Below are 25,215 nucleotides of genomic sequence, written 5' to 3'. Positions count from 1 at the left end.
TCATTTCCCCTCTTCTCTTCGGCAAGCTGAAATACAGGTGGGGAGTGGCAGGGGTGCCAACCTGAATAAAATATTGTGGGGGCCCAAATAAGCCCCACCCCACATAATCAATCACATGATGCAGTGCACACACACCATTTGAATGGGAATGCCCATCAACTTGGTGTGGGCCCAGCTCCCTCAAATATTTTATTGTAGGGGCCAAAGCCCCCACGGCCCCTAGGAGTTGGCTCCTATGAGGGACGGGGCTTCAGAAGACTCAGCTACCAACTTTTCTCAGATGAAGACATGGTGTGACATAAAAATGTTTTGAAAATGTTTGAGCTGAATTGATTAACTGAACTCCTATACCAAATTTGCCAAGGGTTGCTTTTTGTTGGTAAAATAATATAACCCTGCCCCCCACAAGCAAAGATGTGTGTAAATCTGGCATGATTGTACTTCTAAGAATCCAAATGTTTGCTTCAAAAAACAAAACAAAACTATAAACTTGAAGTCTTTGTCTGTTTGTTTTAAAGAAAAAATGTTAACTTAAATCAGCAAGGTGGGTGTAGGAAATAATGAGACTAAACAGGAAGGGGAGAGCTTGAAACAAGATAAAGCTGGACATAACATTTTGACTATTTGTATATTTGCTGCTTTGGAAGGGTGGGATACTTCTCAGGCCAATGAGGAGGGATGATCAAACCTGTCAATTTCAGTTTCTCCCCTATTTTCCATTTTTCCACTCTTAACGTCACTTCTCCACATCAGTTTGCAATTTTTAAAAAAATCCTCATGAAACTGAGCAGCAAATTTCTCCTCAAATTCACACAGTGTGTGTAATCTTGTCTAAGGTACACTTTTTAACGATTTTTGCGCTGTTATTATTATTTCTTAAATTTCCATACCACCCTTTATCTGAGGATCACAAGACACTTTGCAATATAAAAACACAAAAATACATAACGTAGTAATAAACAAAAAACGATACCCCACGGACACAGTTTAAAAGCAAAGCAAATTTTCCCCAATATAATGCCTTTTTGTATGGGGTTTTCACTAACATGCAATTTCATGTACACCTTACCATAGTTATATGCATTTTTGCACACATTACATGGCTAGAGGACTGAACTGCAACATTCAGAGAAATGTGAATCGGCTGTGTTTCAATTTTTATATTGTTTCAGAAAGTATGAACTAGAGAGGCTTAAAATGAGAACTCTGTTGAGAATTCCTACCCATCTCTGTTGGTCAGATATCATTTGGCAGATTTTATCTGGACTGCTTAAGTCAGTGTTTCTCACTTTCTCACTTTTGAACTCAAGAGCTATGGAGACATTTCCTATCTTTGCAGAATGTGATGCTCAAGATCACACCAGGCACTTTGACCTCCCATTGGTTCTGTAGCAACCCTCCCACAATGTGTTCTACATCAGTAGCTTGGGTGACAAATTTTCATGAGCAGAACCTGCAAAAAATGTTGCAGTGTGGCCTATCTAGGATTCCAGCCAGCCATGACTTTTTCTAAAATACTGCATTTCACACACACACAAACAGAGAGAGAGAGAGAGGAGGAGGAGGAGGAGGAGGAGGAGGAGGGAGAAAGCCTTTTGCAGTATGTACTGACAGGGACGCAGGTGGTGTTGTGGGTTAAACCACAGAGCCTAGGACTTGCCGATCAGAAGGTTGGCGGTTCGAATCCCCATGACGGGGTGAGCTCCCATTGCTTGGTCCCTGTTCCTGCCAACCTAGTGGTTCGAAAGCAAGTCAAAGTGCTAGTAGATAAATAGGTACCGCTCCGGTGGGAAGGTAAACGGTGTTTCCGTTCACCGCTCTGGTTTGCCAGAAGCGGCTTAGTCATGCTGGCCACATGACCCGGAAGCTGTACGCCGGCTCCCTTGGCCAATAAAGCGAGATGAGCGCCACAACCCCAGAGTCGGCCACAACTGGACCTAATGGTCAGGGGTCCCTTTCCCTTTACTGATCCACACTCTGAGAATGCATTTGTGATTAATTTATAGGCCTGTAGACATAAAGGCCAATACACAATGCTGCGTCCTGATCTACACATCTGTTACCCATACATGTGGTTTTGAAGAATAAGGATCACACCTAGGCACACCATGGCCATAGGAACCTATTCAAAACATCCAACTTTTGGATGTCAGGTTTGCTAGGAGAGAATGCTAGGGTGTTAGGGAAAGGTACTGCTGATTCCCCATGTCCCATAGATAGGTAATTAAATAGGGGGCTTCAGTTCAAAAACGGAGAAACACACATCACACTTGATTGTACACCACATAAACTAATAGATATAGTGATGTTTTTCTGCGTCTCTGGGTTCTGTTCTGTTCTCTGGGGGCCTCAAACTTTTAACAAGACTTGCAACTACAGCTCAAGAAAACAAATAAGAACGAAGGAACCAGTAAGCAACAGTCAAATGCTGGCTTTGAGAGAAATGCACATTACAGAAGTGAGTGGAATCCAGTTAGCATCCTTGCTCTCACACAGCAGGAGCATCTACTATCACAGCTCCCTGGGCACCCCCAAAATCTGTTCCAGAGGGTTGGGGAGTTGAGTCCAGGAAGGAAGGGGAACTGGCAAAAATTGCTTCCCTCCCCATTATGCTGGTAGAAGCCTCTGCTGGATCCAAAGGTCTTTCATCAGCATGGGAGGTGTCATTGGATGAAACCTTTAAAGCAGGAGGGGGAAGTCCAAAAGGTTGTGCATACCTGCCTTAAGAAGTAAAACAGCTACAACCCTGGGATAATAATCTCCACTGACTTACTGCACAATACACAGTCACTGCCAGGGAAGCTTTCCTGAATCTTACTGATAGAATTATAATTACAGACTGGAGCTATCCAACTAGCTATGTAACTTTGGGAGGGAAAATCAACAGGCAGACCAAACTTAGCAAAGGACGAACTTTGAAAGAGGATGCACACTCCAGAACAGGAAATAATGGTTTGTTATTGTTTTAATCCAAACTGTCTTAATTTCCTCCCTGCTCGATGCATTAAACCACTTAGCGTAAGGGGTGACGCAACCCTCTGATTCGAAATAACATCTGCCTACGATCCTATTTTTAACTAAATGAAAGGGGCATTAAGTCCAAAGATTGGAAGCTAACTTTTTTATTTTTTAATAAACCTAATTCACATCACTCATTATTTCTGGAAATATTTGGGGGGCAGGAGCGGTAAATGGAACATTCAGAAATATGCCATGCTTGACGTGGGACTAGCAATCTGGCAGTGTTGTAGATTTTTAACCCAGCCGGTGTTGAATGATGCAATGAATACAGTGGTACCTCGGGTTAAGAACTTAATTCATTCTGGAGATCCATTCTTAACCCGAAACTGTTATTAACCTGAGGTATCACTTTAGCTAATGGGGCCTCCCACTGCCGCCACACTGCCAACACGCGATTTCTGCTCTCATCCCGAAGCAAAGTTCTTAACCCGAGGTACTATTTCTGGGTTAGCGGAATCTGTAACCTGAAGTGTCTGTAACCCGAGGTAAAACTGTATGTATTCCCCCCCCCCCCGGCAGCTGTCTATAGTGTTGGTGGCTCCTGCCATGCAGAGTCAGAAGCGAACACAAGGGTCAGCAAGACCAAATCCCTGCGACGCAGAAATTTTCTGCCCAAGATGGCGCTTGAACCCACAATCCCGAGATTAATCATCTCACCAAGCCTTACTTTAGGGGTGACAGTCCCGATTTCTATGCTGGATGTGTAATGCCAGGCGGCCATGAGGGCAGAAGAACCTGCCTAATCAATCTAGGTAGTCCATCTAGCAGCAGCCATCTCCAGACAGGATTTCCCCCCAGTCCTACCAGGAGACACAATGGCTAGAACCTGGGATCTTCTGCATGCAGAACATGTGCCATGCCAATGGACTATGGATCCTTACCCGGGATCCACTGCATGGTGCATGACAAGTGGCTCTGTTGACAGCATGTTACTTGCCCACAGAAACACCATCATGGAAACCTCTAATTAAACGCTCTGAATAATGAGGTTCACATGCATAAGCAAACAAACACTCTCTCTGACCAAGTTCCATTTTGCATGGCTCCCCAGTGCTGAGCAACGTGGGTGGTTTTCCGCCTGATGCATTAAGGCAGCCAGACTAGATTTTATTGGGCAGGGAATCTACGCCATATCACAAATCTACTCTCTGTTGCAAGCAGCGCTAATCAAGTCATTAGGGTGGACCATTCAGTCTGTTTCCGGTCTGTGCATATTCATAAATCTGTTCCCTCTTGTTTCCACATTAATCTGTGCAGGATTTTATTTTAAAGAAACATTTTTTAAAAATTTACATATGTATTTTTCTTTCAAAATATGCAGAAGTTTCAATCCCCAGCATATCGAGGTAGAGCTGGGAGAGAATTCTGCCTGAGACTCTGGAGAGCTGCTGCCAGGCAAGTGTAGAAAATACTGAGCAAAATGGACCAATGGTTTCATTCTGCATATGGCAGCACCCAGTGTTTAAATGCACATTTCTAAACTTATTATATCTCAGAATACACATTTAATGTTAAATTTCAAAATGCACATTTCAAAATGCACCTCGATACAAGTTTTGGACCAGGAATTGCATTGCAAAATTTGGAGGAGTGAGAAATCAGAAAGTTGACTATGTTTCAATCTGCATATTAGCCAAAAGAGGTGTAGATGAGGTCCTTTCGTTTCAGATTTCTCCAGAATCCCATTCATCAGACACCTCTGTTAGCATTCTCTTTTGCTGGGCAGGCTTCTGCTGGTATAGAAGTATGCAAGCTTTTGAATTATACAAGGGCTCTTTGGCAGAATGGAAATATAAGATCGATTTCAGCTGTACAGATGGCAAAGATAACAAGACATGAAACACGTCTGGCACTTCAAGGAGATAGCCAACCAATCACCAAAGGTGTTTTTCCTGCCTTCACACAGAGATATGTACACACACAGTAGAGGGTTGCAGACTATGGAATGACCAGCAATGAGCTACAGATGCTTAGGGAGACAGAATGGCCTTTATATGCTATCCTGTTTAAGCGAAGACCTTCTAAAGGCAGTTATGCAACCGTCTTTTCCACACAAGATTGAGATATGCTTGTCCCAGCATGGAAATCTTTTGTGATTTACCATCTCTGGCATTTTAATTAGATTAAAATTTCCTCAAGCTTGAAAATCTTTTAATTGGTTTTAATTAACATTGGTCCGGGTTTATTTTTAGGTGTATGCCTTGCCTTTGTGAAGCAATGCTGATTTTGTGCATGTGCGTGTGTCTTATTTGTTTTTTATTTGTTACTTGGGCAATGCATTCATTTTATGTATGCAATACCAGTATAGACCTTTCCTTCCTCCACAGCCAACTTGGCAGGAGTGAGGAACAAATTGGGTATAAATTTAAACAAATTCCTGGGCTTGGAATCGCCATCTTTAAAAACAAACACAAACAAAACAGCAACCACCACCAAAAAGTAGTTGCAGGTGGATAAAATGTGTGTGTGGGGGGGGGAATGGATCGTTCCATCCAATGTTTTCCTTCTGAAAAATCTCCCAAAGTAATTTGCCCTTGAACAGGGCCAGCCCAAGACATTCTGCTGCTTGACCGCTACACCACTGAACAATATTGAAAGGTCCTGGGAACTGGGGACCATGCTCCCCAAATGGGAAGTTTGATGGACCTGAGACAAGGCACTGAGTTGCCACTGGACAACACACCACCTGTTAAGTTGTGGGTGAACATATCAGACGACACAGCGATTCTTCAAACAGCTCTTGTTTATTCACAGGCCAGAACAGAACTGAACTGAAGGGTTCAGCCAACCTGCTTATATAGAGCTCCAGTACAACATAACTGTAACCATTTTCTAAAACTATCCAATCACTGAACATCACTTTCGATCCATTATTTGCATAACTATCTACAGTATCCCCCTGCTGGCCCAGGGTGAGAACTTCAGTACATAACACCACCATTCATAGACATCTCTGCTTTTACAAAGCTTACCTGAAGACAATAGTTTGTGTGTCCGCAAGAAACTGATTGCGAGGCGCATTATCGATGCTTTGTCCAGGTGTGAGCTGATGTTGTGAGGCAAAGGGAGTTCATGGGCCAGCTCATAGAAGACCTCTGTCTCCTTGCTCCTCCTGCACCTTGCAGCATCCCTCGACTTCTCCTTCCTCCTTTCAGAACTGCTCCTGTGATGACAAAGAAAAGGAGAAAGAGAAAATAATTGTACCGACTGTAAAAGCTATTGAGAAGTAATAATTTATACTCCGGCAGTACAAATACAAGGGCCTTCTGGAATGGGAACAATGTTCTCAATCTTACTGAGTTCAAAATGGTTTGTTCTAAATTAGCTGTTGTATTTGCCTTATCCCTCATAATCTCACATCCTCTGGGCAATGCACCATTTTTCAGTTCAAAACCATTTAATCTTAAGAAAATCAATCAACCGTGGTAATTAAAACCCACAAAAGGAAGAAAACTGGACAAAGAACATGTTGCCAGTCACAACTAACCCCACCGAGTGCTAAAAACGATACTGCATCGCATAAAAGCAGACAAGTGACATCAGTATTGATGTTCATTAAAAAGGTGAGCTCTGAGTTGACAAAAGTGGCGGGAGACTAAATGATCACTGTTTTCTGATGGCACCGTGATCTAAAGTAGGAATTAAATACAGTGGTACCTTGGGTTACAAACTTAATTCATTCTGGAGGTCCGTTCTTAACCTGAAACCGTTCTTAACCTGAGACACGCTTTCACTAATAGGGCCTCCCACCACCGCAGTGCAGCTGCGTGATTTCCGTTCTCATCCTGGGGCAAAGTTTGCAACCCAAGGTACTACTTCCGGGTTAGCGGAGTTTGTAACCCAAAGCGTTTGTAACCCGAGGTACCACTGTACAAGGAATGGGACCAGCAACAAAATGTGTCCTCGCCTCCAAGCAGGTCGTATCCTTGCCTGCTTACCAGTTAGCCATACCTTCCTCCAGTGTACAGTGGTGCCCCGCAAGACGAACGCCTCGCAAGATGGAAAACCCGCTAGACGAAAGGGTTTTCCGTTTTGGAGGCGCTTTGCAAAACGAATTTCCCTATGGGCTTGCTTCGCAAGACGAAAATGTCTTGCGAGTTCCTGCGGGTTTCCCCCCCTCCCCCCTTTTTCTAAGCCGCTAAGCCGCTTATCAGCTGATCCGATAAGCCAATAAAACGCTAAAAGCCGCTAAGCCGCTAATAGCGCTAATCCGCTAAGCTGTCAATGGGCTTGCTTCGCAAGACGAAAAAACCGCTAGGCGAAGAGACTCGCAGAACGGATTAATTTCGTCTTGCGAGGCACCACTGTATTATTATAAGCTGTGCGGAGTTCAGGCAGGGCATTGTGCTTCCCACCCAAGCCCAGTTATCCAGTTTTACTTTCTTTTCAGCATCCTATGGCTTCTGAACAAGCTCAATCAACATTGTTGTTGTTTTTTCTCCCCCGGCCCCTTTATTTATATAGATAGCATGTCTACAAGCATGGGGTTTCCCCCAAGCATGCCAATATCTCATTTCTCAATGGCCCCATCTGGGCCTCATTCAAGTTGCTGTTCACCACCTGTGCCCACTATTTAAGGGAGTGGCGCTTAATTCATAATTTCAGCCTGTGGTCTCCTTAGGTCATGCCTCTGTTTTCCTGTTAAGAAACAAGGAGCGGCAATCACTTTATACAGCACAGGCCCAGCAGCACAGGTGTGCTGACCTGAGGGCACAACAATGAAGGAGGCAAACTATTCTGTTTCAGGCTGCAATCCTGTGCATGCTTACTTGGGATCAGGTCCCAGAGAACTCAGTGAAACACATCTTTTTTTGGTACTGAAAAACTTCAGTTCATCCCTGAGCATTCAACTCAGGTTGTTGCTGCTTCCCTATAAAGCCCTATACAACTTTGCAGAGCCGACCCAAGAAACTTTAATACCTGAGGCAAGGACAAGATACACACAGAGAGAGAGAATGTATGGAAGCCAACTGGACTTGTAGCTGAATTTTACTACAACACTGGGTTATAATGATGGGTCATCATCCTCTACCACACCTGAGGGCAGCAGACTAACTCAGAAAGTTGAGGGCACCAACCCCTCACTGCTGCAGCCCACCCGCTAGCATCTACAGGCAAGCTAATATCAGTGTACTGGAAGAAGCAAAGATCACCAGTGTTGAAGGAATGATTCTTCAACATCAACTACGTTGTTCTGATCATGTTGTGCGGATGTCTGATGATCGTCTTCCAAAGCAGCTACTCTATTCCGAACTTAAAAATGGAAAGCGTAATGCTGGTAGTCAACAAAAGAGGTTTAAAGACTGTCTCAAGGCAAATCTTTAAAAATGTAGTATAAGAAGAAGAGTTTGGATCTGATATCCCGCTTTATCACTACCCGAAGGAGTCTCAAAGCGGCTAACATTCTCCTTTCCCTTCCTCCCCCACAACAAACACTCTGTGAGGTGAGTGGGTCTGAGAGACTTCAAAGAAGTGTGACTGGCCCAAGGTCACCCAGCAGCTGCATGTGGAGGAGCGGGGAATCGAACCCGGTTCACCAGATTATGAGTCCACTGCTCTTAACCACTACACCACACTGACAACTGGGAAACACTGGTCTGCGAGCGCTCCCGCCCGGAAACCAATTCCCCACTGCGGAAGGACGTGTGGATCCAGAATTGGCCTCCACAGTCACTTACGGACTCATTGTTAAAACCGTGTTTATGGAAGGCAATCTTACTGGGCTACAAGTGATCCCCAAAGAAAAAGCATTTGCCAGATGAGTGGGCTGCCCCACTCTGCCTAATGCTAGGGCCAGCACTGATGGCAGTCATTTTTCTCTCCCGCCTTTCTCCCAAATTGGGTTAAAGGCAGCTCGTATTCAAGAAATGGAAAACTATATTTAACTGAAGACTTCTTCATTCGATTGCTTCCCCTGGGAAAGGAGGAAAGCAAAGGTTGGTTCTTGCTGACATATGATTGCCCAAAATCTCCCATTAGTTTCTAGAGTCCTCTTGGTTTTTGATACAGGAACACTTGGGTTCCCCCCACCCAACCCCACGACACTAGGGAAAATATTCCTATGCACATGCAAGCGGTCCACATCCCACTGTATCTGTGCTGCACAGCATTTTTTTAATCAAAAACATTTTGCAAGATTTGTTCTTTTTCAAAGGTAAATGTGCAGGAGACATCTAAGCCCAACTAAGTCTCTACCTGAGCCTTTGGGAATACCGCAGGTTAAAGAGATAAATTTTCTGCAGAACCAGCCAACTGAATCGCAAAAGCTTCATCATAAAGAAATACACTCGTGGCGTATAATCACATGCAAGGCCCCTCCCAAACTAATTTCTCCAACAAAGGTACTTGTTCGGCAACCTCAGCAATGTCTTAAATAGCCTTAGATGCTTCAGATTACAGACACAATAGCCCCACTAAGTAGCATTTAGAAGGTTCCCCACCCCACCCCAACATCTACAGCAAAAGGGGAGACTTCTATGATACCGATTGCTGGTCGCCCACTATTAATATGATCAGCTATTTTGAATTGAAATGCTCCAGGGAAGGAATACAAGAGAGAAGTGTGTGTTGCTGGATGATGGAAAATAAGCTATTACTTGATTGAGGCACATGAGGAGCCAATATGGAGAGCCATCAGGAGAAGCTCATGTTGTGAACTAAGTTCTCAAGCTCCTTTATACTGACTCAGACTATTGACCCACTGCCTGGCAGTGTGTCTTCAGGGTTCCCGACATAGTTTTCTCCCAGCCCCACCTGCAGATATTGAGGACACTGCTCTGCCACTAAGCTACAAGCCTTCCCCACCACCACCACCACAAGGGCTATATATCAGCGTTTCTGTGTGCTTTGGCACTTGTCACAGTGCCCTGTTGCACCAGAAGCAGTTTAGTCATGCTGGCCGCATGATCTGGGAAAGCTGTCTGCAGACAAACGCTGGCTCCCTCGGCCTGAAAGCAGAGATGAGCGTCGCACCCCATAGTCAAATTTGCTTGGACTTAACCATCCAAGGGTCCTGTACCTTTACCTTTATATCAGCTGCAATAAAATTCTCTGCCAAAACCAGCTGCTTCTCTCCCAACTTTTAAAATCCACAAAGCTGTCAATCAGGGTTGTGGTCTTCAATATAATATAATAATAATTTATTATTTATACCCCGCCCATCTGGCTGGGCTTCCCCAGCCACTCTGGGCAGCTTCCAACAAAATATTAAAATACAGTAGTCTGTAAAACTAAACAGGGCTGCCTTCAGATGTCTACTAAAAGCCTGGTGGTTGTTTTTCTCTTTGACATCTGGTGGGAGGGCGTTTCACAGGGCAGGCGCCACTACCAAGAAGGCCCTCCGCCTGGTTCCCTGTAACTTGGCTTCTCGCAGTGAGGGAACCACCAGAAGGCATTCTCCCTTCTCTCACGCCACTGAGAGAGTGCTTCTTCTGAAAGTGGTATGTCTTGCAGTGTATATGCGCACCTCATCTCTAAACAAGAAAGCATGCTTTCTTCCCCATTTTATTTTTATTCATATGCATGAATGGGGGAATGGGGGGAATGGAATGGTGCTGGGGGGGAGAATGGCGCAGCCCTAACGAACAGAATCCCCACGCCGATCCAGGGACAGTCCCCAGGCCGGATCACATTTCCATATCCAGGAGCTCACGGGGCCCGTCATGGGTTTTACCGCCTGCCCCCCATTTGATTTTTACAACCCTGCCATTTTTGGTTATACCAGGAGATGGGGCTGGTTCACATGGCAGTTTCTTGTGCACTTGGTGCAGGTTCTTTGCAGTGCCCACACAATATCGCATTTGTCAAAATGCCATCCTCCATCCCCTCTCCCCTTAAATCCAGAATTATCATTTGTTTGGGCGGTTTTTGCTGATTGGATCTGGAAATGGTAAATCTGGATCAAATTTAGCTGAGGGTAACCACAGTCATGTGGACACGACCCAAACATGCATGCACTGAGCAGCACTGAGTCCACAATAAAAGAAACTCTACTTGCCTTGTGAACTTCACTGCTGAATAGGGAGGAGTGCGTTTCAGTTTGATTTGCCCCAAGTATTTTTTTTTATGAATTATGCCACACTGGCATGTGCAAACATCATTTCTTATCTTGAATTTATATCCCGCCTTTCCATGATAACACACCCAATAGTTATAGCCAGGGGTCAGCAAATTTTTTTAGCTGCAAGTCGGTCCACTGTCCCTCAGACCTTGTGGTGGGCCGAAGAAGTGGCACTGGGGGCTGGGGGGCTGGAAGAAGAGGCGAGGGGGCAATTAGTCCTCCTCCCCACCCCCCAGCCCCAGCCCCAGCCGCTGCGCTTACCTTCCCTGGGGCTGCTGCCACTACCACCACAACCACCACCGCTGCTGCTGCTTCTCATGTATACGCAGAGCGAGCTCGTCCACTCCGCTCTCTGGCCCACAGGAGCACCAAGGTGGCGGTGGCTGAGGGAAGATGAGCAGCATGAAAGGGCTGGTTCCAGAGAGGGGCTATTTAAAATGGTGCCCAGCCAACTCAGCTGAGCCACATTCCTCCTCTAGGCAGGGCAGGGAAAAGCCAGGAGGAGGGAGGGAGGAGGCACCGCCACGGTGTGAGAGAGGGGGGGGAATGGAATGGTGCTGGGGGGGAGAATGGCGCAGCCCTAACGAACAGAATCCCCACACCGATCCAGGGACAGTCCCCAGGCCGGATCCTGAAGGCAATTGGGCCTGATCCAGCCCGCAGACCTTAGTTTCCCGACCCCTGGTTTTATCTCTGCCTTAGGGCCGGCCCTACCTTTAGGCAGAGTGAGGTAGCCACCTCACATAGCTGATTGGCAGCCAAGGACCTCCATGCACACTGCCCAGGTTGCGCCCTGGGGAGGTCACTTTGGTGCTACTAATGCAACGGTTTGATTTCACCCCCACAAGCGCACTCCATTGTCTCTCGAGACAAATGGATGCCAGCAACAAAAACGATAAAATGTCACGAAATTGTTTGTCATTTAATTTATTATCATTGCATTCTTACTGTCAGATGACAGGGGGATGAGATCCGTTTATGAGGTGCTTTTTTCCTGCCTCGTAGTACAAAGCTTAACAGCCAAAAACAGGGTTAAGGCTTAACTCTGGTTTTGGTTGTCAGGTGCCAAAATAACTTTCCTGGCTTTGAGCACTGCTATGAACCTTGACTAGAGGCAGACAGTACACAGGGAAAATGCCTTGGGCTGTGTCCTGTTAGCTCTTGGGGAACCAACCAGATCAGCTCTTACAGAAAGCTCAGTGAAAGGAGAGTGTCTTGTCATACCACTGTTGTGCTGTGTGTTGTGTGTGTGTGTGCAGTCATTAGTTCCCGCAACTCAAAGGTTAGGGACCCATGGGTAATTAAGCTGTCAGAAATAAATGCTGCTGTCAAAAGGCTTGCTATCACAGCTTCAAATGCCAACTTGCAGAACAAGAACAGTACTTTTAAATGTTACCAGGAGATGATAGAACATATACCCGGCTTTCTGGACGGGACACATGAAAACTTCAAACTGCTGACCAAACTGACCGGATAACTTTAAGGTATTTAAAAGGGGCAATTAAATAATGATTCTATGTTTCCTTGTCCTTGCTGAGCATGATGCAATGTTTACTACCGCTTTACATAAATGGCGTGCCCACAGCATCAAAAACAACCTTCATATGACACGGAATCCAAAGAGCTCCAAAAGTAATCCACTCATTGGATGCATCCAGAGTTACTTCCTTTTAGCAGTAGAAGCCACACCACTGACTTCCATGGATAATGTCTGGAGTGAGCTAACTGCATAGCCCTGCACCTTTGTTGTTGTTCAGTCGTGTCCGACTCTTCGTGACCCAATGGACCAGAGCACGCCAGGCACTTCTGTCTTCCACTGCCTCCCGCAGTTTGGTCAAACTCATGCTGGTAGCTTCGAGAACACTGTCCAACCATCTCGTCCTCTGTCGTCCCCTTCTCCTTGTGCCCTCCATCTTTCCCAACATCAGGGTCTTTTCCAGGGAGTCTTCTCTTCTCATGAGGTGGCCAAAGTATTGGAGCCTAAGCTTCACGATCTGTCCTTCCAGTGAGCACTCAGGGCTGATTTCCTTCAGAATGGATAGGTTTGATCTTGTTGCAGTCCATGGGACTCTCAAGAGTCTCCTCCAGCCCCATAATTCAAAAGCATCAATCCTTCGGCGATCAGCCTTCTTTATGGTCCAGCTCTCCCTTCCATACATCACTACTGGGAACCACTCAATGGTCAATCCAGTGGTGGAGCTTCATGTTCCAGCACTGGGGGGCGGGGGGGGTGGAGAGCAGGCGGGGCGGGGCTGGCACTTGTCCTGGGGACATGGCGCACCGCCTGCAGGGGCTTGGCGCCCAGCACGTGTGGGGATACAGCCACAATGGCACCCCACCAGGATCGCACTGCCGGGGGCAGTGCGCTCCTCCTGTACTCCTCTTCCTCCACCAGTGGGTCAATCCAGTCTTTAAAAGAAGACCAGCAGGGCTGGTCCTACCATTAGGCACAGAGGGAGGTAGCAGCCTCAGGTGGCAAATACTGGAGGCAACGTTGGCAGCCCTACAGCTGTATTTCCTAAGCAAACACACCCACACCCCTCCACCACGATGCACAGCATGTCCTGCTCCCTAACCTAGTCCACTGCTGCAAGTGCAGCAGAGGATGCTATTTTATCACCAGTGTTGTTAAGTAAGATTCAGCCCAGCTGGCTTCTTTGAATGGGAAGAGGATGCCATCTTGCCCTTCATTTCAGATAGCAACATCTCTCGGGCAGGTGCCGGAGGCCAAACCATACCAAAGGCATTGCAGGTTCGGCTCCTGAGACCCCCAGTTTTATGCTTTGGTCCACTTTGTAAATGACTTTTCTATCTTAGAGGACTGTCCGGTAGCAGACAGCATAGTGGTACTCAGTGCTCACCTGACCTTCCTCTGACTGTCACTGTAGCATACTGGGACACAGAGGGGAAAAGTTTTGTGTGCACCTTTTAAATGTACTATGCGAGACCTTTAGAGGTGAGACAGTTGGATTCTTCCTATGCTGGACAACTGGGTTCTTCCCCCATGGACACGCTCCCCATTTTTCAAACAAAGCAATTGATGCAATTCAACCATTTTCTTCCAGTAGCCACTTTTAAGGCTGGTTTGCAATGCCTAAACAGTTTCGCTACAAGTTGTTGTCGGAAGCATGAATCTGCTCAACCACATCGAAAGCATGCTTGCCAAAACTCACTCTCAGCTTTTTATATTATTGCTTTATTCCACATCATTTGCATTTATGATATCTCTAATAAAATGCAGGCCAAGATCACACTAGAGTGATGATAATAATACCCAACGCTGGAGCCCCAATTATTTGTTTTGTGTTTGGTGAGTCTCGAGATCCTAATCTCAGAGAGAGAGAGAAGAGTCTTTCCTTGTGGCAATCAGTCATTTATTCTCGACAGCTTATCTGCAGGTTTGCAAAAGCATCATCGGCCAGAAGCGAAAGAAGCACTGCTGAGATCTGCCTGCAGATAAGTCAACTATTTACATAATCTTAAAAAGTGCATACCAAAAGCTGAGCTTTATCTCTTTGGCAAAGGGTAAAGTAATGGTGGTCAAAGTGCAGGGCAAGGATTTTCTGCAAAGTTTTAACGTGCAGCTCTCAGCCACTATTAGGGGGCAAGGCGTTTTACAGCCTTTGTACGCTTACTCCAAAGCAGAAGTGGGTCACCGGGTGGGACAGAGCCACTCTGCTGGCTTCCCCAACATGGGCTGCTCCTACTTAACAGGAGGAAAGGGGGCATGGCAGCAGGGAGGTTGGTGTGCTGCAAATGCAGAAGCAGCAGATTGGCATTGCCTCCAAGATCAAAAGCGCCATGCCTCTGAGAGCATTTGATGCGAAATAGCAGGAGAGGGCTATGGCCTGGCTTGCATGTTTTCCATAGGCATCTGGTTGGCCACTGTGGGAACAGGGTGGGCCTGGGATCAGGGCCAGCAGGGGCCTTCTTGTTATGTTCATTTGACACAAGCAACACCTCCAGTTTCAAAAACCCTCCCCAAGGTGTGTTGATCAATATCATACAAAAGCAACATTGACAAGATAGACATTCCATCTAGCCCAAGGAACAAGTACAATTGTCACTCTGGGCTCCTTGGGGAGGAAGGGGATAATATATTATTATTATCATTATTATGAATAATTACAACTACTACTATTACTTACTGCAGTAGCAGCAATCATGCGCACCAACCACAACTTGATCGCATACCAAAAGAAGTATCCAATGCACCGAAACCGGTTCAGATTCAACCCTAGGAAAACCACGACAACATCACTGCCTATGGCAGTGGCACATTTCAACCAGCCCCTTCAGCTCTGCAATGGAATATTTGCTGTTCCTGCTTTGTGCTTGGAAATGATGGATTATTCTTGTTACTGGGCAAACTATCCTTGAGCAATGGCCTTTGGCTCTTTGGGTCTACCAAGGAATGTCTTCAATCCAGTGGAAACAATTCCCAAGCAGAGCCTTGGCGGGGTGTGTAGTGGGGGTGGGACTAACCAGGTTTTTTGCCCCAGGTGAAGGCTCTAGAGGGGTGTCACTGAGGCTCCCAACCTGTGTGTGTGTGTGTGTGTGTGTGTGTGTGTGTACACAAATGCACATGAGAGGGAACCAAACTGGGTTTTTGACCCAGGTGAAATGAAGCCTAGTTTTGCCCCTGTCTCAAGTATTGGGAATTTATGTATTGAGTATACAACATGATCTTTTAAAAAGGGCAATATGAAAAGGCAACTATACCTTTCACAAAAACACAAGCATTGCCTGAAGCTATGGAAAATGCCATAAACCAAGCGATGATTAATAGGTCTCATATTTTGAATCAAGTCGTACTACACACGTGGCCAATATTGATCTCAGCTGAGTAATGATTGGGAAATTTATTTGTCTTAGTCCAAAAACAGGAAGTGGTTAAGCAATTTAATGCCCCTTTAACTGATGGCGATGCATTTATTTTCAAACGCTTAAAGTGCTATATTTCAATTGCAGTTTGCTTCTAGCCATTAGAGAATGTCACACCCTGTTTTACTTTTTTTATGCATTCTGGAGAGTACTCTGCACATGAAAAAGCAAGGGAGGTGGATTTTTCTGTTTATTTTGAAAATACAGTGACACACACAAAATGGACATTCTGAATGAATATGTTTGCTTTACTGCAGAGTGAGTGGAAAGTAGAGCATTTGTTTGGAAATAACTTTCCCCCTGTTAACCCAGTTTTTCCTTCTTTGGGGGATGCCTGAGGAACCACGAGGCCCATGCAAAAGTGTTTTGCAGCCCACCAAACCTGTTCCCATTCATGCAGAGCCAGTTTGACTTCCCATTGCAAATTCCATGCAAATCTCAAAACAAAATTCACAAGGGGACACAGCAACTCACATAGCAGAAAGAGCTTTCTATAAGCATGGATGTAATATCATATTACTGGGAAAGATGCAGAAAAGGGCAACCAAAATGACTAAGTAGCTGAAGCAGTTCCCCCATGAGAAAATGTTACAACATTTGGGAATTCTAAGATTAGAGCAGTGTTTCCCAAACATGGGTCTCCAGCTGTTTTTGAAATACAATTCCCATCATCCCTGACCACTGGCTCTAGGGATGATGGGAGTTGTAGTCCAGAAACAGTTGGAGACCCAAGTTTGAGAAACACTGGATTAGAGGAAAAGGGGGGAGATGTGATAGACCAGGGGTCAGCAAACTTTTTCAGCAGGGGACCAGTCCACTGTCCCTCAGAACTTGTGGGGGGGGGAGACTATATTTTGAAGGGGGGGAAATGAACGAATTCCTATGCCCCACAAATAACCCAGAGATGCATATGAAATAAAATGACACATTCTACTCATGTAAAAACACGCTGATTCCCGTACCGTCCGTGGGCCGCATTTAGAAGGCGATTGGGCCGGATCCAGCCCCCGGGCCTTAGTTTGCCTACCCATGTGATAGACCTTCATAAAATGGATTGAGGAAAATCTTTCTCCCTTTCTCATTATGCTAGAAGCTGGAGTCATCCAAAGAAGTTGAATGGTGGGAGATTTAGGACAGTGGGGAAAAAGTACTTCTTACAATGCATAGTAAAAACTGTAGAGTTTTCCATCACAAGATGTAGTGATGGCCACCCACCTTGGGATCACACAAATTCATTGAGGATAAGGCTATCAATGGCTACTAAGAATGATGGATCTAGGATAATGGGCTCAAGTGGTGGTTATACTGCTGGTGAACTTCCCATAGGTATCTGATTAGCCACTGTGCGAAACTGAGTACGAAAGAGCTGTGGAGTGAGAACACAGACAGCAGGATAAATTAAGTAAGGGAAAATTTCAGGGTACTTACACATCTGATTCAGTATGCAGTATGTGGAAGTTTGTATCACAGCCAGCAAGATTAGCATACCCGTCATGGGGATTCGAACCACCGACCTTCTGATCGGCAAGCCCAAGAGGTTCAGTGGTTTAGACCACAGCGCCACCTGCATCCCATGGTCCAGAACAGTGACTTGGAAAGCCGGAGGATTTATTAAGAACAGGAAATGCCAACCAGGCCTTCAGCTCCTGGACTGATAAAAAGCATCATGGGGTGGCTAGGTGGATAGCTAAAACCAGGGATTCCTTGAGCAGGAACTCAGTGGACTGAGTTCCCTTACCTTTTAAAAATTAAATAAGCAATTTTTTTCATCTGGGGACGCTGGAATGGGCATACACCCAATGCCAGAGCCAAAAATCCACTTATACCTGTAATCCAGATCATTCTCTGCTTGAGTTTATTAATCATTTCTTACATTTAGCCGTGGCCCGGGGAGGGTGTGGCACTGCGACTGGGCCCACAATAAACCAACAAACTTTGTGGTGAGTTCCCCTACCTTTTTTCCAGAAAAAATCAACACACCACAGACTAAAGTTTTCGCTTCCAAATGGGTCCTCCATAATCTTGGTGTGAGATTCACCTTTCCTCTCTAGATCTGACCTGGCATATCAACCAGTGCTGTCTCCCCATTATCTCGCTTCCTCCATACAGCCAACAGCAGAATCCCAATATGCCCAGTGATGGAAGAAGGAGTGGGGGGCATTTGTACAAGGACTGGGAGCCCCAAAATGCTGGCTCCCACAGAGCTCAGATTTCCATTTCAGTGGGCCTGCCCAGATTCAGTTACCATCAATGACTTTCAAGGACTTGGCAATGCCAACCATTTCATTTGTTTTCTGGAAATACCTTCAAGGGCTCATCAGGATCTTTGAAATACTTTGGTGTCCATTCTTTAGAAAACTGGATTTTCCCTTTCCAGACATTGATAATGCAATATTTGCTAAGTAAAAGAGACATAGTAATGTCTCTTCAACCAAAAGGATCTCTATTCCCATACTGATGCAAAAGTTAGCTTAAGTACTTCAGGCTCAGTGCAATTTCCTCAAAACTGCACAGAGAGGAAGCTTTGTGTGGCCTTAATATTTCAAATATATTCTCCCGCTCTACTGATTTAACAGGGAAGAAATAGGTTGGTTATTGGTACCCACCACTGGTTTAATAATTTATTATTTATACTCTGCCCATCTGGCTGGGTTTCCCCAGCCACTCTGGGCGGCTTCCAACAAAATATTAAAATACAGTAATCCATCAAACATTAAAAGCTTCCCTAAACAGGGCTGCCTTCAGATGTCTACTAAAAGCCTGGTGGTTGTTTTTCTCTTTGACACCTGGTGGGAGGGCGTTTCACAGGGTGGGTGCCACTACCCAGAAGGCCCTCTGCCTGGTTCCCTGTAACTTGGCTTCTTGCAGTGAGGGAACCGCCAGAAGGCCCTCGGCGCTGGACCTCAGTGTCCAGGTAGAACAATGGGGGTTTGCATTAAGTATGTAATTAAGGATGTTAGCCGCCCTGAGCCTGGTCCTGGCTGGGGAGGGTGGGGTATAAATAAATATTTTTATTATTATTACATTAATAAGCATATCCTCCAAATGATAGCTCAGTTGATTAGAGTGTGGTGCTGATAATGCCAGGGTTGCAGATTCGATCCTCACATGGGACAGCTGCATATTCCTGCAAGAAAATAAGCAGCTATCCTATTTTTAAAAGACATCTGAAGGCAGCCCTGTTTAGGGAAGCTTTTAATATGTAATGCTGTATTGTTTTTAACACTCGATTGAGAGCCACCCAGAATGGCTGGGGAAACTCAGCCAGTAGGGCAGGGTATAAATAAATTATTAGTATTATTAGTATTACATCATCATCATCATCATCATTATTATTATTATTATTATTATTGCAGGGGTTTGGGCTAGAGGGTCCCTTCCAACATTACAATTCTATGCTTCTAAATGGCTGTCAGAATATCAGATGGGTTTTTCTGTGCATCTAAAAACCTCCTAGCTGATATACATACCTGATCCCTAACCCAGCAGCAGAACCCTTGCTTTGCATCCTGTCTGCTCCAATTAAAAATCATCGGGTAGCAGACAATGGGATACAGTGACTCTCTTGTCTAAGACCAGGCAGAGATGGGCAAACAACTTGACCTGGTGCAAAGCAGGTGTGTAGTACCAGCCTAGGCACATCAGTGGCCATCCTTTTGGCTGTGCGAGGAAGCACGTGCTGATGTTGTTTATGAGATATTAACTCTGGTTCATAATTAGATTCCATCCCTCCATGCATCCACATAATATACATTTGTAATAGTCACCCAGTTCCATGAAGCACCATCCCTACACTAACTATTCCCTCGTTGATGTTTCAATCATGAAACAGAAGTCTTAACATAGATACTATCAGAGGAATCTCCTCCCGCCATGATCTGATTTGAATGCCATCTACTGGCACTTGCCCAACAGCAGAACTTGTGTTCTGATTAGTATAACATGCAAATGTAAGTGCCCAGTTTTGTCTGGAGGCTGCCATGCACTGGGGAAAAGACAGGGCAATTTATCTCTCACTGCTTATTTACTGAATTTAAGTTACTTTATTCATATGATCCATAAAATACCTGCCCAAAGACAATCTATACTGAAGGGCTTCTGTATTAAAGGAAATTTGTCCCATATTCCAAACAGCTGACTTCACAAGAAAACAAGAAAGGTAACCATCTGTTAAGCACAAGGTAGCCTCAAGACTCTAGAAACTCAAAACTGCAAAGTGTGCTGTGTCCATGCACGCAGCTGAACAGTTCTCAACAGGCTAAGCAGAAAAGCTGCACTTTTTGTACCAACTTAATTGTCTGCGTTTTGAGATAATGCGTGAATCATGCTACAGAAAACAGTAGGTTAAATACAAAGTTTATAACTTAAGAAATAGAAACACAGCCTCTAAGAAGGCTTTTCTCATGGAACTGATAACCCTAGAAAGGGACTTTTCTGCAGTGGCTCCCCGTTTGTGGGATTGCTCTCCACTAGGGGGCTCACCTGGCGCTTTCATTATACAGTGGACGCTCGGGTTGCGAATGTGATCTGTGAGGGATGCACGTTCGCAACCCGCAGCGGCGCATCTGCACACGCACGGGTTGTGATTCGGCACTTCTGCGCATGCGCAAAGCGCAATTTAGCGCTTCTGCACATGCGCGACTGCCAAAACCCAGAAGTAACCCGTTCCGGTACTTCCGGGTTACGGCGGTCTGCAACCCGTAAAAACACAACCTGAAGCATCTGTAACCCAAGGTATGACTGTACATCTTTAGGCACCAGACGAAAATATTTCTCTAGAACCACTGGCTCATTAACATTTTATGGCCTTTTAAACGTGTTTATGGGGGAGTGTTATTGGTTTGTTTTTGTTTTGTTTTTTGTGTTATTCTTTCGCATTTTTATGTTGTGAACTGCCCTGTGATCTTTGGATGATGGGCAGAACTGTATTCAAATGTAATTCATAATAGGAACAGGAATAGCTTGATATTTGAATGTGGAACCTTCCCCCTGTCTCCCAACCCAATTTCATCCTCAATGTTGCATGCCATTTTGGGACTAGGCTATTCTTCCTGCTTTAAAGAATCAATTAAGATTTTCTTCTCAGTTTATTAGTATCCATCCCACCCCTACATACAGGACTTGGAATATTCTCCCATCTGTAGTTAGACACACATACACGCTTGTCTTTACTTGCATTTTCCAAGGATTTAAATATTATAACCCCCCTGCCCCCTTTCAGTCTGTATTCTGGTTCTACCTGCAAAAACCTCTGTCCGTGTCTTTATGGTCTCAGCTGGGGCCTGAAACCGTTATTCTTGTGTAAGAGGGCAAGTTTAAATTTGTCCTTTAATAATCAGCTTACAAATAACTCCTGCCTGTTTATTATTAGAAGCTAGAGTACAGTTGCTACGGTATGTTGACAACTGGATATCTGTCACCCTCTTCTCAGGTTGTTTTGACAGGCACTTTTTATCTCTGGGAAGACATTTGGGTTTCTCAAAATTAAAAAAAAGGAACACATATCAGCGCTCTGCTTTTATGTTTGTTGGAAAAAGAAAAAAGGTGGAGTGGAAACCACAGGCACACATACACACAAATGGGCAGAAGAAGAAGAAATAAATAAGAGACTGTGAACTTCCGATATTACTGAATTTGTGACTGGTTGGAGAGTGAGGGAGGTTTAATACAGTGACAGTGTTCACATCTTACTGCAAACCAGTCTTTGGCAAGATCAGAATTGTAGTTGAAAACACAGTTAAAAGCCACAAACCAATTAAACATTCATAAAAACCATCGCTATTTAAAAAAACAAAGACCGTGACATCGACCGTGTTTTTTGGTTTTGCTTGTGGTCTTCACACTCTTAAGGGAGCCCCTTACAAGCCAAATTGTGTGGGAAGAGAAGGGCCGCTTTTGCCGCTCCTGCAACATCAGTTATTTGTTTTATTTTGATGTCCTTACGTGCCACTTTTCTATATATATTATATACAAAGCTACTAACAGCTTGGTTGAAAGGGCACCAATGAAACATAAGCAATCAAAAATGCCTCAATTAAGATACTGCACACGTAATACTAATCTGTATCATAAAATCAATGGAACAGCCCAGCAACCGTAAATAAATCAAAAGCCACGTTGATGCAAACGAGTCTTAAGTGCTAAGTGCAAGGAGAGAAGGAGTTTAATCCCCGGGACCGCCAGATAGAATCAGGGTAGGTCCAGGACATTTTGCTACCTGAAGCACAGGAAGCTGCCTGCCCACCCCACCCCACCCCTCAAATTCTGCATACAAAAGCTGACCGGACTTCATATCCTCAGTGCACTTGAGGTCACCAGACTAGTTTAGGGAATGCAAAGCAGGCCACATGCCACTCACAAGCTCTGCCCTCTTGCCAAAACACCTCCACCGCTGCCTGATCCCCCAGGCATCTGAAGTAGCCACCTCACTTGGCCGGCCCTACGTGGGGCAAGGAAAGGCTTCTGAAGGTACATGGTCAATATATTGTGTGGACGATACTGAGCTGGACAGATCGGCTCGTGGTTTGACTGCATATGGCAGATTTCTATGTTCCTGGAAGATCTTCTCGGGGGAATGTTGCTGAATAATTTGGATGCCACCATAGAAAAGCAGTGCCTACTTTATTTAACACAGAGGGTGGGCCTCTGAACCCAGACTTAAGGTCCAGGCAAGAAGGAGCCTGCACTTTATTTATTTTGTCCATAGGAGTGGGAGGAAGCAGCCAGGTTCATGCAGGGACGCTGGTGGGAGAGGTGCCAAGCATTCCTTGCAGATAGCATCCACTGGATTCCTCTGCAGCAATATTGCTTGTGCAATATCCTAATATCCTAAGTGATATACCTCAGGGTATCTAAGTGCACCATGAAGTAATGCATGGGATGGGGGGAACAGTAGCTGGGAAAGCAGTGAGAGGCAGCTATTCTCCAACTTCTTCCTCAGCTGACCACAAACAAAATGCAACATTAACTGGCCTTGACATTTGGGGTCTGGCATTTGCAGGAGTGGAGCTGCCAGGCTAAGGAAGCTCAAAACAACCCCTGGGAGGACAAATGAGATTTTCATAGTTCACACACATACAGCTGCTATTAAATAGAGGGTTTCCCCCCTTTTAATGCCCCCCCCCATTTTAATAAAGGAGTTAAGTTCTTTTTTCTTTTAACTATGTTTTCCTATGTTTTTATATATGCTGTAAGCCAGGCATAGGCAAACTTGGCCCTCCAGATGTTTTGGGACTACAACTCCCATCATCCCTGACCACTGGTCCTGTTAGCTAGCAATGATGGGAGCTGTAGTCCCAAAACATCTAGAGGGCCGAGTTTGCCTATGCCTGCTGTAAGCTGCCTAGAGCAGCTGGGGAAACCCAGCCAGATGAGTGGGTATAAATAATAAAATTACTATTGTTAAGTTGTGGGTTGACATAACAGACGGCACAGCAATTTCTCCAAGTAGCTCTTTATTTTGTAAGCTGGAATAGAACTGACTGCAAACAGCTCAGCCGGCCTGCTTTTATAGGCAGCCGGCTGTCAACATTGTAGCAACAACAGCCCAGAGTTTCCCGCCTAAAATAACTGACGCGGACCTGAGTGAAAACTATCTACAGACCTGAGTGAAAACTATATACAGTATCCCCCTGCTGGCCCAGGGTGAAACTTCACTACATAACAACTATTACAGTCATACCTCAGTATACAGACATTTCAGGTTGTGTTTTTTCGGGTTACGGACCCTCTGAAACCTGGAAGTACTGGAACAGGTTACTTCTGGGTTTCGGCAGTCGCGCATGCACAGAAGTGCTAAATTCGCAACTCAAGTGTCCGCTGTACTATTATAACAGATGAGTTTATTGACAAAACTGGAGCGGGGTGGGAGAGGGCAGAAAACCCCACAGAGTAAGGTGACACCCACAACATATATTTAATGCACATGGTTCCCCCCAAAGCATCCTGAGAACCACAGTCTTCCCCCTCACAGAGCTATAATTCCCAGTGCGCTTCATAAACTATAATTCCCAGGATTCTTTTGGGGGAAGTCACATACAGTGGTACCTCTGGTTACGTACTTAATTCGTTCCAGAGGTCCGTTCTTAACCTGAAACTGTTCTTAACGTGAGTTACCACTTTAGCTAATGGGGTTTCCCGCTGCCACCACGCTGCCACCGCACGATTTCTGTTCTCATCCTGAAGCAAAGTTCTTAACCCGAGGTACTATTTCTGAGTTAGTGGAGTCTGTAACCTGAAGCGTATGTAACTTGAAGTGTATGTAACCCGAGGTACTACTATACTTTAAATGTGTGCTAAATGTGCTTTAAATATACAGTGTGGATGTGACCTAAATTCTTTTTGAAGTAACACACACACACACACACACACACACTGTCACAACAGAAAAACAAAACAAGCAAACCTGCTATCTGCATGCCCCAAGTTGGACTTCATGATGCTTTAATTACGACTTCGTCATTTCAGACGGGCCGCACAAACAATGCACAATCTCGGTGGAAAATATATGATAACAAAAGGCTAAGAATAGACCAGAAACACAGGAAGTTTGCTCTGGGATTTTAAAACAAACGCAAGGCAACGTTTTATGGTACCAAACTCATACTGGAAAAAATGGCTTTGAATTAGTGGGGGAAAGGTTAACCAAAGAGAGAGGGCAAGGGGAAGAAGAGTGAGCTATGAGCACTCAGAGAAGATTATCCGTTTCAACTGCTAAATGGCAACCTCTGTTGTGTATTTATACTACTCATAGTCTGCAAATCACTTTTAATTGGAGATAATTTGTCTTTTTATTTCATTATCGAGCACAGCAGACAAAGGGGACAACAAATTCACTTTACAGCTGCTCCAGCACTTGCTGTCCATTAACACGGACAAATGAAGCCCAATTAAAGCTTTCAAGTCACATTTTCAGAATATATTGTTCCAAATGTTCTCTGCTTGAACGACACATGGTCACACAACTGGATGCATGCAAGTTTCAGGAAATCTGTGTGTTTTAAATAACACTGTATAGACTGCGTGCGTGCATGAACACATGTGTGTTCATCCAACAGCACAGTCCATTTATGTGACGGGAGTGTTCAAAAGCTTGTTTTCTAAAAAGCACACCTCTTTAGGAAAACAGTGACTCCTCTGGGACATAGATACCCTGGCCCCCACTCCCCATACCTTGCTAAACTTCTAGGTTTGACTACTGCAATATGTTGCAGCTGGGGATGCCCTTGGAGACTAGTTTGGAAACTGCAGCT

The 25,215-nt window shown here is 45.0% G+C and overlaps 1 protein-coding gene across 6 annotated transcripts in view; it reads right to left on the bottom strand.

Annotated features, from left to right (window-relative positions):
• EPAS1 (endothelial PAS domain protein 1) overlaps positions 1-25,215 on the bottom strand; it is a 131,509-nt gene that overhangs the window by 59,296 nt on the left and 46,998 nt on the right. For all 6 annotated transcript variants that reach the window (XR_014562737.1, XR_014562738.1, XR_014562739.1 and 3 more), the window contains one exon: positions 5,994-6,184. Coding sequence is in view for 2 of the 6 variants with exons in the window: in XM_083733240.1 (XP_083589366.1) it covers positions 5,994-6,184 (191 nt within the window). In the remaining 4 variants the exon portion in view is untranslated. The remainder of the gene's footprint in view (positions 1-5,993; positions 6,185-25,215) is intronic.

Source organism: Podarcis gaigeae (assembly GCF_964106915.1).
Source record: "Podarcis gaigeae genome assembly, chromosome: 3".
Classification (NCBI taxonomy): Eukaryota; Metazoa; Chordata; class Lepidosauria; order Squamata; family Lacertidae; genus Podarcis; species Podarcis gaigeae.
The sequence above is the reverse complement of the archived record's forward strand: the minus strand, read 5'-3'. Positions and strand labels throughout refer to the sequence as shown.